A 16,800-nucleotide genomic window follows, 5' to 3' on the forward strand; every position below is an offset into this window, starting at 1 on the left:
ATGAAGAAAAGAAGCACATTTGAGGGGAAGAAAACTTTTCTAACATTCATAACCAAACAAATTTGACACTGAAATGCATAGTTACAAGCCCCGTGTGTGGATAAGGATAATTTCCTCAAGCAAAACTATTTCCACATGACTGCAGACATTGTTTGATACAACGATGTCTCTTCTAACAACTAAACATCTTGTTACGGCTGAGTCCAAATGTAAACCTGGCCTCCACTTGTGGCACTTGCAAGCACACCTACGTTGTACAGATGTGGATCAAACCGGCATGGAATAGCCGACATGCTGTCACTTTGTAAGGTTGCAACAACTCTTTCCCCACCAACAGAAATGACATCAACTCCTCTCTTCATGTTTCCAATGTAGATAGATGTGTCGTCCCAACCCCATACGCCTCTGTGCACGTCACACGAGAGAGGAATCAATATAGTCCACAGAGAGAAACAGGCAGCATCATTTTGAGGGTGTATTTTTTGAATAATTGTGTCATGTTTTTAGAATAGAATGCAACTGAAAAAGGAATCAAAACCCTTTTTGGACAAAGATATATCATACCTGAATGTGGACAACCATCTGCCTGTTTGGTTGTAGTGGTATACCATAGAAGTGTTCTCGTAATTAGCTCCACTTATCAAACCAACGTTGTCATCGTAGCTGCAACAACGGATGAGAAGAACATCATTTAAATAAAACAGCTGGTGGCATTCTCAAAAACCAAAAGCAACAACGGATGAGATGAACATCATTTAAATAAAACAGCCAGTGGCATCCTCAAAAACCAAAAGCAAAAATATATGTCCAAAAATGAAGTAATGAGAACAACTGCACAATGTGCATGAAGTCTAAAACACACCTTGTTGTTGCTAGAAACTTCCCTGAAGGTGAAAAGTAAGCAGAATGTACAGCTCTTTTATGATTAATGGTCTTCAGCGGGGTTGTTTTATCTTTGTTCATGAGTCTCAGATCCCAAATACAAGCAGTGCCATCAGTGGAACTTGTAGCCATGATATTCTCAGTCTCTGAGTTAAAGTCTATGCTGTTGATTCTATCTCCATGTAAATCGCACGACAAAGAAGATTTTCCTGTTCTCACATCCCACTTATGAAATCCTCCCCTGCCCTCACCAAAGTATAAGGACTTCACGTCACGGGGACTTAGTGATATAGAGTATATACAGTACTCACTATGATATACCATATCAAACACCCCTTTCTCCACATCCATCATCCTGATAAAACCTTCGTAGCATGAGCTATACATCTGCATAAACAATCAGAGGAATGTTGCCCCATCAAAAGTGTATTACAACAAAAATTCAAAATTAAATTACAAGTAAGACTATACAAAATGAAGACGACACAGTAGCTAACACATATATTGCCAATGGATTCATGGTTATCACATTACTAAATTAGAGCTTAATCATCCAGAAAATATACTAGTACTTCTCTTTATTCAGTAACCAGCTGAAAACCAATTTGCTCAAGTTAAGCAGCTAAAATCAGGTTCAAAGATTGGTATTAATCTTACTGCAAAAAAATCCATATGTTCAAAGCTTCAGTCTAATTCCCAGTCGAAGGACTTAGCCACGAGGATAACCCCATCTTCGCCATTCAGACTAACATAGGATGTCTTGCTCATATAATACATGACGCAGCCATGCTTGGACTGTTTATTGAAGCTAAGCGCAATGTATAGCAATCCCAAGTACCAAAATTACCAAGAAGTAACTCACAGTTGATTCTTTAAATGCAATAAATCAAAAACAGGTATACATACAATACATACATAGTCTACAAACCTTTGATATGCAAAACGGGTCTATCACAATTCCAGAAACAGGCCCTGCATGTGGGTGGTACAAATAAATTCCATCACCATCCTCTTCCTTGCCATTAACATGCCAAAACCCGATATCTCCAAATTTGTTTCCAACAGCAACCATTTGCATGTCCCGAGTAGGGAAAAACCTCAAACTCATAATTCTCCCAGGAACCACCCGTGCTACATTCTCAGGCTTCAATTCCAACTCCTCCACATGACCCCATGAACTCTTTCCAATTTTAGAAGTCTTGCAGCCTTCAATATTATCAACGGAATCATATGAAACTGAACCACTCTCATTCAGTAGGCCTTCCCGAGAACATCCCTTAACAAGTTCTAAGAGTTTGTTGTCCAATCCATCCTCACCTATGTATGAATCGTGCATTCTAATGGGCCCCTGCTTTCGAGGGGATACGTTGGGCGCCGAGTTGGAATTCATGGTTTGGGATTTGTTAATCTGCTTCTCGATATCAACATCATCGTCAAGGCCATTCGCAGTAGCAGCATCAGGCGGCACCCCACGTGCCCTAAGCGACCGGCGCAGTACTACCGGAGTTTCAGTTTTGGGCTTCTTTGCTGGACTACGTTTATACGACTTGCTCCCACCGCTGCTAAATCATAGATTCATCGTAAATAAGCAGCAAATTAATATCATAAATTCATTTCGCGATAAATCATCAAACAGGTAATCCGACACCAAATTATTTCGCAATAAATCCGGTAAAGCACATTAATTTGGGGGGGAAAGAAGTGGAAACGCAAAAAAGCGAGAAAACAGAAGACGTAGGGGGGAAGAGAACCTGCTGCGTTTGGCGGAAGCGGTGGAGAGGTCGTTGAGCTTCGAGCGGATCTTGAGCGCCGCCAGCATTTCGTCATTTCGCTTTATGTTTTCCAGCCTCCGCCGCTCATAGTCTGTCATTTTACCCTTGCTTCCCATAGAGAACGACGGAGTATCAGTCGACGGTTTTCCTTTTCCCGACGGTTGCTTTATGCAAATTGGAGTATATCAAATGCTTCTGCCACGGCGGCTGTGGGCGGTGGGATATAATAGCAGGCGAGGCGGGAGATTGCGAATTGGCGCGAAACTGAAATAGGATGACGTGGCGTGTTCGTGTCCGTATTTCTGTTCAGCGATGGACTTGAACACTCCTTTACTAAATTAAATAATTAAAGTATATTTATGGTTTCAAAAAAAAATTAAAAGTATATTTGCTGTGGCTTCTTTATTACTCAATTACATGAATATTTTTTTTTGTAATTGAAAGTATATGCATCTAATAATATTTCGAAGATATTAATGTCAAAAATAACCATTTACAATTTAAAAAGTACGTACTAGTATTAGTATAGAGTAATATTGATTATCTCGTCATGGAGCAACACTTTAAGCTAAGAACTAATTTTTTAAAAGAAACAAATAAATAATAATTCAAGATAGTCTGAAAAAACATAATTTTAAATGGACTTACATTACTGCAAAAGATGATATACAATATTTTTTACAAGAACAATTAATTTAATTTACCGAATTCGGAACCAAATCAAAAAAAAAAAAAAAAGAGCACTATAACGAATGCCAATCACAATTGTTTTTGGTAACAAATAATTTATATAATGAGATTCTCGAAAATATAAAAATATCAAATATGAGGCAAGAAATGAAATTGCTACCCTTTATAAACATTGGAGAGAAAAATATTCATGACAAAACTTAAAGCTCGTAGACAAACAAGTCTATGATGGAGAAAACTTATGTACAAGTAGTTTCCCTAATAAAAATTAATGTTCAAAAAACACCTTTTTCCTCCAAACTACAACCATTGATTGACATTCAAAACTTAAATTTCATTTTTATTGAAAACTATGATTTCTTTTTTAGTAGTGAATATCCAATTCGGACAATAGTCCACTCCATCGCATCATTGTCGATTTTCTTGTTCAAAATTAAGCTCCATCCCCCAATATATATTGACGCTTCTCTCTCTTAGGAAAAAATTCATGTAGTGTTGTTGGAATCTGGATAGACGAGTGTGCAACCCCTCAAACTGCAACATGAATTTTCATGTGTCAAATTCGACATTGGACGACAATATATATTAAGGGAAAACACACTTATTAGTCTCATAAATATATTAACACTTAAATTTATGCATGACATTTTATATAACCTGTATAAATTTATGCATCACAATTGCCGTTTCATACGAGCAAGACTATGTTACCTTGCAATTTGATCTCATGATTTTAGAGTATCTCGTTGTATTTGATGTCCGCACATTCGTCAGAAGTCAGAAGCCGAGAGGCGATCGGTAAGGGAGGTTCGCGCATCCTTGTCGTGATCGCCATAGTTCTTCTTGGTTGCAGTCTACAAACGATGAGATTAGTTTTTTTCTTTTTTTTTTTTTTTAAATTGAACTATTAATTATTAAAGGAAAAAAAAATTGCATATAACCTTGTCGTCGTTGAATGCAAATCGTATCATGAATTTGAGTATATCAAGTGGGAAATAGGTGACAATGCTGTAGGCCCAAATAGCTCCAGCCCATCCCCATCCGATGGCTTGCATCCTTGCAAACCCCCAGTTTGCATATACGGCCAACACCGTAGCCAACTGCAAACCCCAAATTTAATTCAATCTCCATAAAATAAATGTGAAGAAACTAAAATATGAGTGCTCACCAACTGAGCTATGACGAAGGCACTCATGAGCATGACGCCCGGCCGTTCCACAAAGGACCAGCTTCGTGATCTGGTGACGAAGATGAGCGCTTGGCTGATGATACTGACTTGCAAGTAGAGCGCAGCAGTGAGCTCATCTGTGCTCCCTCTGATCGACCTAACATTGAAAGTATCCTACAAAGCATGCCCATAAATGTTAATCACAGATTCACAATGACACCGTCGATGCAGAGAAGAAGAGCAGTTTACCGAGAAGAAGTCGGTGTAAGCCGCGAGGTAGAAGAAGACGACGGTCATGGCGGCCATGTAAGTTCCAAGGACGACGCCGGTGGCGAAGATCTCGTTGAGCTTCCACGAGTCGGGGACGGGCGAGGGCCTCACTCTGTCCTTGGAGATGGTCATGATGGTGCCGTCGTTGAGGAGCGCGATGATGAGGACCATGAAGGGGGAGAAGTCGAATTTCCAGATGAGGGCGATGAGCATGAACCCGAGCACGATGCGGATGGTGATGGACACGGCGTAGATGGTGTAGTTCTTCATCCTCTGGAAGATGGCGCGGCTCGTCAGCACCGCGCTCACGATCACGCTCAGCCCGGGCTCCGTCAGGACGATGTCGGATGCGCCCCGGGCGGCGTCCGTCGCGTCTGCCACGGCGATGCCTATGTCCGCCTTCTTCAGCGCCGGCGCGTCGTTCACGCCGTCGCCGGTCATGCCGCAGATGTGCTGCCTCTCCTGCAGCCTCTTCACGATCTCGTACTTGTGCTCGGGGAAGACCCCGGCGAAGCCGTCTGCCTTCTCGATGAGCTCATCGACGGACATTGAATCATCCTGGCTCTGGCCAAGTAGAGAAGAAGATGGATACATGTTGGTGCCCATGCCGAGGCGACGGCCCGTCTCCTTGCCGATGGCTAGCTGATCGCCGGTGATCATCTTCACATTCACGCCGAGTTGAAGAGCTCTTTTGATTGTCTCGGCACTATCATGCCTTGGAGGGTCGAACAATGGCAACAACCCTACAAACTCCCAAGCTCCACCGTCGCCCTCCTTCGTCTTCTCCGGCACAGTCTAAACACAATTTACCAATTGAGCTTAATTATTAATATACATATTATCAATGTGCAGATACTCACTACAAGAAAATTGAGTATACATGACACTGCATACATGACGCTTTTCATTAAAAAGTGTCATGTATGAGCGCCTTTTTTGAATACATGACATTTTAAAAAAAAAAACGTCATGTATGCAGTGTCGTGTATTCTATACATGACACTGTGCTGACACTTTTAAAAAAAACGTCAGTACTGCAAATAACGTAGCTCACCTGTCGTGCAACGCCAAGAGCGCGAAGACCACGATTTGCGAAATTCTCGATGATCATTTGAGCTTTCTTTAACTCTTCCCCGCTCAGTCCACATAGTTCAATAATCTATGAAAACAAATTATATTTTAAAAAATGTGCTACCTATATATATATATATGGTGGAGTTGAAGATTGTGTTTACTTGCTCAGGAGCACCTTTGCTGCAACGGTGCCAGTTTCCATGAGAGTCGTAATAGGTGATTGCAGTCCGCTTCTCCACGGGGTTGAAGGGCAAGAAATGCACCTCCGTAATTCCCGCCCTCGCCTGCAAAATCCTCACTAGTCACAGCTAAGATAATACTAGGCGTGGGGCCATATTATTTGTAGTGTAAAATCATTACCAAAAATAGAAACATGACAAGATCAATGAGACAACCCAAAAAGAAAAACAGGATAAGATTAATGAGGCGAGGAGAGTAACATATTTAGCGCTAGAAGCGTACATACCTCTATGGGATCTTTGAGCATGTTAACAATGGAAGCATCAATGGCGTCCTGATTCTCGAGTCTCGAGGCTCGAGCAGCGGCCAAGAGGAGGCCCTCGGCATCCAAGTCGGGTGGAAAGACCTCGATTAGAGATTTATCGACAGTGAGCTTGTTGAGAGTGAGAGTTCCCGTTTTGTCGCTGCAGAGCACGTCCATCCCGGCCATCTCCTCGATCGCGGTCATCCTCTTCGTGATGGCCCCCTGCTGAGACAGCCGGTGGGACCCGATCGCCATCGTCACCGACAAAACCGTCGGCATGGCGATGGGAATCCCGCCGATCAGCAGCACCAACAGATTGTCAATTCCCTGCCTGTACGCCCTCTTTTGAATAGGGTACATCACTATGATCTCGATCAACATTCCCACACCAATCGAGCAGATGCAGAAGTTCCCAATTGCAGTCAACACCTAATCAACAAGAAAAAACAAATCAAAAACAAACTAGAGATGTATCATCATCATCAACAACAAGTAGGGCATATATACCTGTTGGAAATGCCCCACATTGTTGGTGTTATCAACGAGATGCGCGGCCTTTCCGAAGAAGCTGTTGATGCCGGTGGCGATGACCACAGCCTCGATTTCGCCTTGCTTGCAGGTGGAGCCGGAGTAGACATGATCGCCGGGGTTCTTGGTCACCGGCAAGGACTCACCCGTGAGAGCCGACTGATCAATCTTGAGAGGGTCGCCTTCCAAGAGACGGGCATCGGCCGGGATGATGTCGCCGAGCTTCACGTTGATCATGTCTCCGGGAACTAGAATGGATGCCTCCTCCTCACTCCACTTTCCATCTCTTAAAACCTTCATTTTCAATAATGATCATATCGTACGTTATCAAAAAAAAAATAGTGACTAATGCAAGAAATATAAATGGCGATGAACAAAATGTACCTTAGTTTTGGGAGCAAGGCCGGCCATGAGGGCGGCCGCGGCGTTTCCGGCATTATTTTCTTCGATGAAACTAATGGTGGAGTTGATAATTAGCAGCACCGTGATACCAACGAAATCCGGCCAGTCCGGAGGTTTGCCCTGGATTCATTACGATGTTACATCATTATTTAAATTGCAAATAACGTTTTTATCTTATATGATAACATGAAAATTTGAAAGCAATTTTGCAAGAATGTGTAAATAGAACAATAAAGAAAAGATATAATTAATTATGTGATATAGCTTAAATTAATTACCCCTCCATTTGCCAACATAATGGCCATTATAGCAGCACATTCCATAACCCATGAAAGAGGATTCCACATAAATCCCAAAAACTTGAGAAGTTTGCTTTCACTCTTCTCCTCAAGTTTATTGGCGCCAAAAGCTTCAAGCCTCTTTGCTGCTTCCGCCGTTGTTAAACCCTCCCTCGAGCATTTCAGATGCGCAAAAACTTCATCGACAGGGATGTTTACCTGTTTTCGAGATCATGATGATGATCACTTTTTTTCACAACTTTGTAAAATAATTTATAAAATATACTTACGAGGTCGACATCTTGAATCTTGATGGCGTCCATGGATATTCCAGATATTTAATTAATTAATATTTTGTGGATTATTCGACCACCAATTCGGGAAGAAAGATAGAGAGTATTCAAAACTCTTGTCTCTTTTCCTCCCTGCAAAAAAATTAACGTTGTGATCACACGAAACAATTAATGATATATATGTCGACTCGGCCTCCCTTGCAAAATATAACCTCAAAAAAGAGGAAGAAAATTTAGATGAGAGGGAGACCCTAGCTCCGGTGTGAGGTGCCACATCTTGCGTTTATATATGCTTGCCTAATTTCACCTATTTTGGCTCACCTCTCTATAATGGCGCTACATCGAATGTTTCACTTTCTTTTTTTGGTAAAAACATTTTGGACTATGTGTCAATGGACAAAGAGTTCAACAATTTCAACCTCAAATTCTACTAGACAACATTAATAGCATTTAGCATTTTGCTAAGTATCGCTATGGGCAAATACTTTTTCAATCTATACTAAATGAAAAATAACCTCGTGTTATTAATGAGACAATATTCATATTCGAATCCAAATTTATATGTGGAATTTTCTTGTGTTTGGAATTGAATGTGAATATTCGAGTTTTAATTTATTTATCGTTGTGTTTTATTTAAAATAATATGATTTTAGTTTTATTTATAACTATATTTGTGAATTGATTATTCAATTAGATGCTAGTTGACCTTTTATTTTATTTTTCAACATTTAATTTAATATGAAAAAAATAGGATTTAAGACCTAACCGTGCAGTGGCTTAAGGAGAATTGGGTTGGGCTAGCTAATTTGCAGCTCGGTCAAATTTCGGATCGACTCAACCTAACCCAATACGATTTCAAAGCCCCATAAAGAAGTGGGCCGCAAATAAATCAGTCCACAACTACAAGCTGCTCATATTTAAACAAAAATCCCTCTTCTGTAACTAGGGTTCTTAGCCATCTCAAACCAGAGACTTTCGTCCATATCCGAACTTCCTCTGCCGAAAATGGTGACCTTCTCTTTCTCTATCATCCACGATTATTATGTGTTTGTATTTGCGTTTGTTTTTTGTGAGATAGCGTGGATATTGATTTTCCGATCCTGTATGAATAACTGAACGAATTTTTTAACAGCCGTCGCACAAGACGTTCATGATTAAGAAGAAGCTGGCGAAGAAGCAGAGGCAAAATAGGCCAATTCCTTACTGGATCCGTATGCGCACAGACAATACCATCAGGTATTTCACTTCTGCTAATTTTTCAGTTACTCTTTTAAAATTAAATTTTGGCTAAATTCAGAGTCGATCTTGTTTTGGTAGGTACAACGCGAAGCGCAGGCATTGGCGCCGTACCAAGCTAGGGTTTTAAGTTGCCGCTTCAGCTCATTTTTCGATGCTTTATGCTAAGTATGTTTTGACGTATCTTCTGAGACAATAGTTTTTTTGGATTTAAATTAGGAGAAGATTGAAATTATGGATTATCTCTGTTTTCTATTTAAATTTTGGTTTTCCTAATGACGAGTAATGCTTATGATATTAGTTCTGGTTTTCTGCCATTTCGTATTTGCAGCGTTTGACATTAATGTTGTGCTTGTACAAGCTAGGCTAATTCACGAATTTGCTGTTATATGGTTGTCTATTTTATCATTGCTGCATAATTTTGAGTTTGTGCATAGGGAAAAATAATTATCTGCGGTTTTTCTATCAAAAGATATTGGTTTTAACAGTCTTTCTTCTTGAAAGTGAAGGTTTTTTTTATCAAAAGATGTTGGTTAACATGGTTAATTATCTGGTTTACTATTTTTTTTTTTGGGTTTATATTTGCATTTGTCTTTCTATATTTTATGATTGGTTGATTTGTGTCTATTTTTTGGTTAATGTTCAAATGGTTTTAGTGAGTGAAAAAGCAATATAAACCATAGAAGGCGAATAACTTGAATCGATGCAATTATTCCATTTTCATTATTCTTATTATTTTTTTGAGCCAACATGGAATATAATATAAACATGAAAAATAAAACTAAAAATGCTAATTAATTTTTAGTACATAAATTTCAAGGTTTACACTTTTTACCTAGTAAATATTGATGATCTTTGGTTTCTTTGAACGTCTTTCCTTTCATTAAGCAGACTTCACAAATATTACATTAATTATCATATTTTTTGGAGATGCATTAATTATCGTATTTTAGCCTGCATGTTCAAGAATTCTTTTTTGTCCCATTAGTTTAGAGAACATCTTAATTTTGCATAAAAATTGTGGATGAGAAATTAGACGACTTGAGTTTGTGTGCACTACCATATTGCTGGCCATCATTTTGTCTCTCGCCTACTTGGATCTGTTTCTGTTTTTTTTTTTTATTCCACAATCAACTAAGATATATTCAACATTTTTGTAGATTTGTGGTATTGACAGATATCTTGTACTTGATTGCATGATCCTCATTCCTCCATGACAAATTATTTGGACCACTTATTTAGATGAATATTCTCAGCAAACAACAAACTACCAAATCAAAACAGCCAGACCAGATTAAGCAAGATTTAGGAACTTTGCTCCAAACAAGAATCTATTCATAGTAAGACGCAGACAACAAACACAAAAGCTTTTGTGTTCTTGTGCATGTCCTGCTCCACCAAAACCACAAACTTCGATCATCGTAAGATTCAACGTTCCGTTTACGCTCTCATGAACCTATATATATATATATATATAGGAATTGGTTCAATTGAGAAGCTCAAATGTGTTGAGAAGTTGAGAAGCAATGTAATAGATGAACATGTTAGTACATTTTGATGAACATGGTAATTAGACACTATATAAATAAATTCTTTGAACATACCAAATACAACTGACGAACATACGAATCTATTTAATTTATTAAAAAATACGTCACCGCCAATGATCGAACCCCAGATCAAACTCGTGTTCATAAAAATTAATTGGCATGTTCATCTATTAAATTGTTTCTCAACTTCTCAACACATTTGAGCTTCTCAATATAACCTAACCCTATATATATATATATATATATACACACACACATCTGTGGTGTGATTAGATCACTCCAATAACAGAAAACTAAAGCATGGCTAATCAAAAAATTCTCTCACTTTTCCTGGCTCTCATAATCACTCTCTACGAAGCTTCTCACGTTGCAGCTTCACCGTCTCTTCCTCAGCCGCGCCGCCGCGGCGTCAAAGCCGCATACTGGCCGTCGTGGCAGGCAGCGTCTCTCCCACCCTCAGCCATCCCAACCGCATACTTCACACACGTATTCTACGCCTTCGTCCTCATCGACGCCAACACTTTCCAAATCTTAATCAATCAGAACGACGATCAATGGATGCAGAGCTTCACCTCCACCCTCCACGCGTCCACCCCGAGGGCCGAGGCCGTGCTCTCCATAGGCGGAGCAGGGGCGGACCCCGCCACCTTCTCCGCCATGGCGAGCACCTCCGCCGGCCGCGCCACCTTCATCCAGTCCGCCGTGAGCGCGGCACGGCGGCACGGCTTCGACGGCCTCGACCTCGACTGGGAATTCCCCGGCAACGTCCAAGACATGTCGAATCTAGCACTTCTCCTCAAAGAATGGCGTTCCGTTGTAAACGGAGAAGCCGCCGCGTCGGGGAAGCCGCGGCTGCTTCTCTCGGCCGCGGTTTACTACTCCCCCGACCTGTCGTACCCCGGGCCGCGCTCGTACCCGGGGCGCGCCGTCGGGAGGTATCTGGACATCCTGAGCCCAATGTGCTTCGACTATCACGGCGGGTGGGAGCCCAACGCGACGGCGGCGCACGCGCTGCTGTACGACGCGAGGAGCAACGTGAGCACGAGCTACGGCGTGGCGGCGTGGAAGAGGGGCGGCGCGGGGTCGGAGCAGATAGTGATGGGGATGCCGGTTTATGGGAGGACGTGGGAGCTGAAGGATCCGAGTCAGCACGGGATCGGGGCGCCCGCCGTGGGAGTGGGCCCGGGCGGCGGCGTGCTGGTTTATTCGGCGGTGGTGGAGTTCAATGCCGGGAATAAGGCGACGGTGGTTTTCGACAACGCGAGCGTGTCGACGTATTCGTATTCTGGGACGGATTGGGTTGGATACGATGATGCGATTTCGATCGCGTACAAGGTTAAGTTTGCTATGTCGCAGGGGCTTGGAGGGTATTTCTTTTGGGCGCTTGGTGATGACAGCAACTGGACTCTTGCTAAAACAGGTATACTTAATTCTCTCTCTAAAATCTTGTGTAGAATTTTTTAGATTTTGAATTAATTGTATGATGTTTGGAATCATGGGACTAATGCTATGATTAACTGTTTTGTGCATTGCAGCTTCCATGACATGGGACAGTGGGAATTGATGATCCTAATTCATATATCTGTATTTTGGAGTTGTACTCTTTTCATACTTTGCTTTCTACACCTTGCATGTAATATATCGCTCAATTTCATGATTTTCATCATACTTAAATAATGATTTTTTGTTTAAAGATTATTAGCGCTTAAATACACTAATTCTGAGGTACTTTGATGATGAATTTTGAAAAGTGTAAAAAAAAAAATACATAACTTTAATATTGTAGCAATTTTAACACAAATTTAATTTCTAAATATTCGAACTCTATAAAAAATCATACGATTTTTATGTTTAGGGATGTCTTATACAATATCTTTTAAAATTGTTCTATACGATGTCATTTCTTAAAACATTTGATGAGTACACGTCGACATTTCGTCTTGTCACGTAAGTTTTAATTTGTGAAAAAATTGAATTTGTAACAAGATTACCATCCCATTAAAGTTTATGAGCAAAATCAAATTACCTCAAGAGTTGGTGTGTTCAGAGTCTTCAGACGCTAATAACCCTCGTTTAAATGAAGCAATTTATATAAACACGGGTTGTCAACTGAATACAGAGAAACAAGCTTAAAGATGAAAAGGGAAGAAAATCTACAAAACAACAAATCGATATCATGAATCCAAATGTAATCACCATTTCGCATCTTAATTAACTTTGACCTCAGAGATGCCACAATTTTGACGCTGCAAAACAGAACATAACACGAAAAAAATTAGTCCAAACTTCAAATAAATACGTACCATTCGAATGTAACTAACAAAAAAGAGAAAAAAGTAAATAAAAATAAAAGTTATATACCTGTTTTGGAAATGCTCCACTTATAATCACCACTAATATCCCAAAAGAAGTAGCCACGCAGGCCAAGGCTTCGAGCATAACCGATCTTGGCCCCCACAGTCCTCTTATCATCGTAGTCCACCCAATAATCGCCTGCCACCGAGTACACCGACACCGTCGCCACGTCATACACCACCTTCGCCTTGTTGGCCCTATTAAACGCCACCACCTCAGCATAGGTCAGCACGCCCGTCCCGTTCCACCCGGGCCCCACGTCCACGGCGGCCTCGCCGACGCCGTGGAACCTGCGGTCCTTGAGCCGCCACGTCCTCCCGTAGAGGGGCAGCCCCATGATCAGCTTCTCCCGGGGCACCCCGACCCGGATCCACGACCCGAGCCCGTAGCTCGTGCTCAGGTCGCTGCTCGGGTCGAAGAGCGCAGCCTGCGCGCCCGTGACGGTTTTGTTCCACGCGCCGTGGTAGTCGTAGTTCATGACGTTGATCCAGTCCAGGCTCCTCGCCACCGGCCCCGCCGGGTACGCCCGCGCCTCGCCATTCAGGAACGTGTCGGCGGAGTAGTACACCGCCGCCGTCAGGAGGAGCGGCGCCCGCCCCGCCGCCGCCGCCTCCTTCTGCACCTCCGCGCGCCACTCCTCCAGCAGGTATCCGAAATCCTCCATCTCCCTCGGATTTAGAGGGAACTCCCAATCCAAATCAACTCCATCAAATCTGTTCACAAAGAATATTTAATTTTATGTGAAAAAAAGTATAAATAAATTTTAAGGCAGTTAAATGCTGAATTCAACAAATAAACAATACAATTTTTCACGAATTGGTGGACGGAGGGAGTAAGAAATTACCCGAATTTTCTTGCGAGTTGTATGCTGGAGTGAATGAAGGCGGCGCGAGAAGAGGGGGTGGCGGCGAGGCGGGAGAAGAGGGCGGTGCCCTCGGCGGCGCCGCCGACGGAGAAGAGTGTGGTGAGGGGAGGTTTCTTTGCATGGAGAGTGGAGGTGAAGTTGAGGAGGAGTTGAGCTTGTGTTTGGTCAATTTGGAATTGGAAGGTGGCGATGTGTGGAGTGAGAAATGCGTAGTAGATGTGTGTGTAAAGCTTGGTTTTGATGGAGGAGGGGTCCACGTCAGACCATGAAGGGTAATACACGCCTTTGATGGCAATGGATGAAGACGCGCAGAGAGCCATCAATAATGCGTAGATGCAGCAGACTGCGCCCATTGCTGCCTTTGATCGATGCTTATGATCGCTATGTGTGTGTGTGTATATATATATATATATCATATTTGGATCGATGCGTTTATATTTATATATAAAAGGACCAGTTGAAAAATATGCATCACAAGGTTGAATGTTTCTTTCACCAGCCGCCCGCCCCCTTCAAATTATTTATAAATTAAATCAACATTTTCTATTCTTAATTTTTGAAGTATTTAATTTTTCCTTTTCATTCTTTTTGTCTTCATCATAAGTTTACCCGTTTTAAATTGAGATAAAAGAAATTCAGTCTGGTCTGTTTCTGTATTTATTTTATGGATCGACATGAAATAAGTAAAGAAAGAACGTAATTTTTGATCGTTTGTGCTGTGTTTTGTGCGGATGTTTGTTTTTGTTTGTCGTTATCGTTTTAGCAGCTTACATATGATTAAAAAACGAATTATTATGTTCACTAATTGTTGTATATAATTTGGGGTTGTGAGGTGAGGTCTAGTTAGTAGCAATTAGTAAGTTCGAGATTAAACATTCATCGATTTTATTTATACTTCAACAATAATTAAATTTATTCATCCTACTTAAATTAAATAATTATAATGAGTTCAAGGCTAGGGCTTGATGATTTCCGAAATGTATATAGGAATAACCAATATAAGATCCAAGGGGTTGTTTGTTTGGTGGATTAAAAGATATGATTAGTCTCATGATATGTTGTTCAGTTGGATGAATATATATGTTCCGAATCTCAATTTCAAGATAGTGTCATGTATGTAGAATTAATCTTTGTCTTCTCTTATGATATACATAAAACTTGTGTCTACTTCATTAAGGAAGGATTTTTCGTGGATGAAGAATAATATTTATGAAGAAAACTCATTCTCTATTGGTGTACAATGTAACAGGTACAAATTCATATTCAAGCACATAGACCAAAAGAAATAACAACTTTTATCATATATTTTAAGTGTCATCACATTAACCCTACAACTGAGTTATTTCTTCCGTTGCTAGTTCATGCTTAAGCATTGAGCCCATTATTGCATATTACGTTTAATTCAATACAATTCAATTTATGCATATGCTATTTTCTTCTTCCCTTTTGCCAGACCAAATATCATTACACATACTATGAAATTAAAGGCGTATTAATCTCGTTAATTATTACAATTCAATGTCTTTACAAATAACGCACAACCCTCTTTTGGGAAAAAAAAATAGTATAGAATACAACCCATAAATAAATACATGTATTTGCAAAATAATTTGTTTGAAGCAATGGAGGAAACAGATGGCGTGCAAGCGAAGAAGGTGTGGGAATCGGTGAAGCTGTATACAGTTAGGTGTGGGGTATGCTCAAAGTGGCGACTGATCCCCTCAAAACACAAATACGAGGAGATTAGGGCAAAATTGGGGGAAGAGATGTTTGAATGCGCGACAGCTCGAGAGTGGAGGCCGCAGATCTCATGCGCTCATGAGTCGGATGTGGAGCAGGACGACGGGAACTTCCGGTGGGCCATGGATAAGCCCAACATTCCTCAGACTCCTCCGGCATGGCAGCGGATTCTAAGAATTAGGGCGGAAGGAGGCACAAAATTTGCTGACGTGTCAGTTCATCATTCTCTTCTTCTTCTTCTTCTTTTGGTTGTTTTTTCATGTATTCTTCATTATTCACAATCACAGTTATTATGTTTCGCCCTCAAACAAGAGGCTACGATCCATGGTTGAGCTCAGCAGGTATGGAGAGATGAGATTGGCTTAGCTTTTTTTTTGATTTGATAATAATTAATGGATGAAGATGGATCAGGTACCTGGAAGAGAATCCAAGGTATGAAGAAGATAAGATAAAGGTGTCGCACTTCTCATTTCAACCGCCGCTGCCGCTCGATCATAAATATGTTGCAAAACGGCAAACGAGTATATTCAATTCTTTCAACTTTCTCTTAATTTGCTTAGTTGCATTATGAATTAAAGCCCTTAAATTTCATTCTCTCCATTTCTGCGGTGTTTTTAGGAGTGCAGTTTGCATCGAATACTCAAAACTGCGGAGGAAAGCTTGAGGCGCCTTCTCAAAATTAAGGTGTAATATATATCTCACATATCATCATGATGATATGATTTAATATACGATTTATATGTGTTATTTATTTATTTTTTTTGTTTCGACATATACAGGAATTTTGATATTTCATAATGCTAATACATCAACGAGGATAGGAAGCATCAAGTGCAGAGATCAGGCTACGTACATTAATTGCATTCATTTGGGCTAATAGGAAATTGTGGATTGTTTATTTTGATAAGATGAGATTCGTATATGAATTCACGTTTTTAGGAGTAGCATGCAGGATCGTGCATGTTTTTTTTTTTTTTTTTTGGAGGGGTTTGTTGGATTTTGAGTTGCAATTGATCCAAACAATATTGTGTTGGTAATGAATTTTAGAATTTTGCATGTGAGTAATTTGTACAGGCAAAATGCTTTTGTGATAGGCGACTACGTAAGATTTTTTGAGAATTAATTTTGGTGTGTAGCGACTAGCTTATTGCCAAAAAAATTGTGGTAAATAAAGTACATATCATGAGAACTATAATTGTAATGTACATAATAC

General features: G+C 40.6%; 7 protein-coding genes across 8 annotated transcripts in view; 3 read left to right on the forward strand and 4 right to left on the reverse strand.

Moving 5' to 3' along the window:
• Positions 1-16,800, reverse strand: part of LOC130987571 (dolichyl-diphosphooligosaccharide--protein glycosyltransferase subunit 4A-like) — a 57,343-nt gene that overhangs the window by 14,772 nt on the left and 25,771 nt on the right. The window lies entirely within an intron of this gene.
• On the reverse strand, positions 19-2,964 carry LOC130987561 (DNA damage-binding protein cmr1). 2 transcript variants are annotated; one of them, XM_057911137.1, is made up of 5 exons: positions 2,634-2,964; positions 1,811-2,444; positions 863-1,269; positions 565-663; positions 19-405 (listed from the first exon to the last, which is right to left on the reverse strand). In XM_057911137.1, exons 1-5 carry the CDS (start codon positions 2,768-2,770, stop codon positions 192-194), a joined length of 1,491 nt encoding a protein of 496 aa, XP_057767120.1. In that variant the 5' UTR covers positions 2,771-2,964; the 3' UTR covers positions 19-191. The 2 variants fall into 2 exon arrangements, with proteins under 2 accessions (XP_057767120.1, XP_057767121.1); XM_057911138.1 differs by having other exon boundaries at positions 1,811-2,441; positions 2,634-2,961.
• LOC130987556 (ATPase 8, plasma membrane-type-like) lies at positions 3,481-8,114 on the reverse strand. Its single transcript, XM_057911133.1, has 12 exons — positions 7,839-8,114; positions 7,549-7,767; positions 7,253-7,390; positions 6,848-7,162; positions 6,323-6,769; positions 6,018-6,140; positions 5,837-5,941; positions 4,762-5,577; positions 4,513-4,686; positions 4,286-4,444; positions 4,056-4,198; positions 3,481-3,878 (listed from the first exon to the last, which is right to left on the reverse strand). Exons 1-11 carry the CDS (start codon positions 7,869-7,871, stop codon positions 4,115-4,117), a joined length of 2,613 nt encoding a protein of 870 aa, XP_057767116.1. The 5' UTR covers positions 7,872-8,114; the 3' UTR covers positions 3,481-3,878; positions 4,056-4,114.
• Positions 8,785-9,377, forward strand: LOC130987570 (60S ribosomal protein L39-3). Its single transcript, XM_057911149.1, has 3 exons — positions 8,785-8,849; positions 8,974-9,077; positions 9,159-9,377. Exons 1-3 carry the CDS (start codon positions 8,847-8,849, stop codon positions 9,205-9,207), a joined length of 156 nt encoding a protein of 51 aa, XP_057767132.1. The 5' UTR covers positions 8,785-8,846; the 3' UTR covers positions 9,208-9,377.
• On the forward strand, positions 10,874-12,323 carry LOC130987564 (class V chitinase CHIT5-like). Its single transcript, XM_057911142.1, has 2 exons — positions 10,874-12,047; positions 12,163-12,323. The coding sequence occupies exons 1-2, from the start codon at positions 10,928-10,930 to the stop codon at positions 12,189-12,191; spliced, it is 1,149 nt and encodes a 382-aa protein (XP_057767125.1). The 5' UTR covers positions 10,874-10,927; the 3' UTR covers positions 12,192-12,323.
• LOC130987563 (class V chitinase CHIT5b-like) lies at positions 12,699-14,244 on the reverse strand. The gene is made up of 3 exons (XM_057911141.1): positions 13,827-14,244; positions 12,989-13,695; positions 12,699-12,873 (listed from the first exon to the last, which is right to left on the reverse strand). Exons 1-3 carry the CDS (start codon positions 14,198-14,200, stop codon positions 12,851-12,853), a joined length of 1,104 nt encoding a protein of 367 aa, XP_057767124.1. The 5' UTR covers positions 14,201-14,244; the 3' UTR covers positions 12,699-12,850.
• LOC130987567 (methyl-CpG-binding domain-containing protein 2-like) lies at positions 15,246-16,561 on the forward strand. The gene is made up of 5 exons (XM_057911147.1): positions 15,246-15,798; positions 15,875-15,928; positions 15,999-16,108; positions 16,206-16,271; positions 16,367-16,561. The coding sequence occupies exons 1-4, from the start codon at positions 15,440-15,442 to the stop codon at positions 16,268-16,270; spliced, it is 588 nt and encodes a 195-aa protein (XP_057767130.1). The 5' UTR covers positions 15,246-15,439; the 3' UTR covers position 16,271; positions 16,367-16,561.

This window comes from Salvia miltiorrhiza, chromosome 6, assembly GCF_028751815.1.
Source record: "Salvia miltiorrhiza cultivar Shanhuang (shh) chromosome 6, IMPLAD_Smil_shh, whole genome shotgun sequence".
NCBI classification, from domain to species: Eukaryota; Viridiplantae; Streptophyta; class Magnoliopsida; order Lamiales; family Lamiaceae; genus Salvia; species Salvia miltiorrhiza.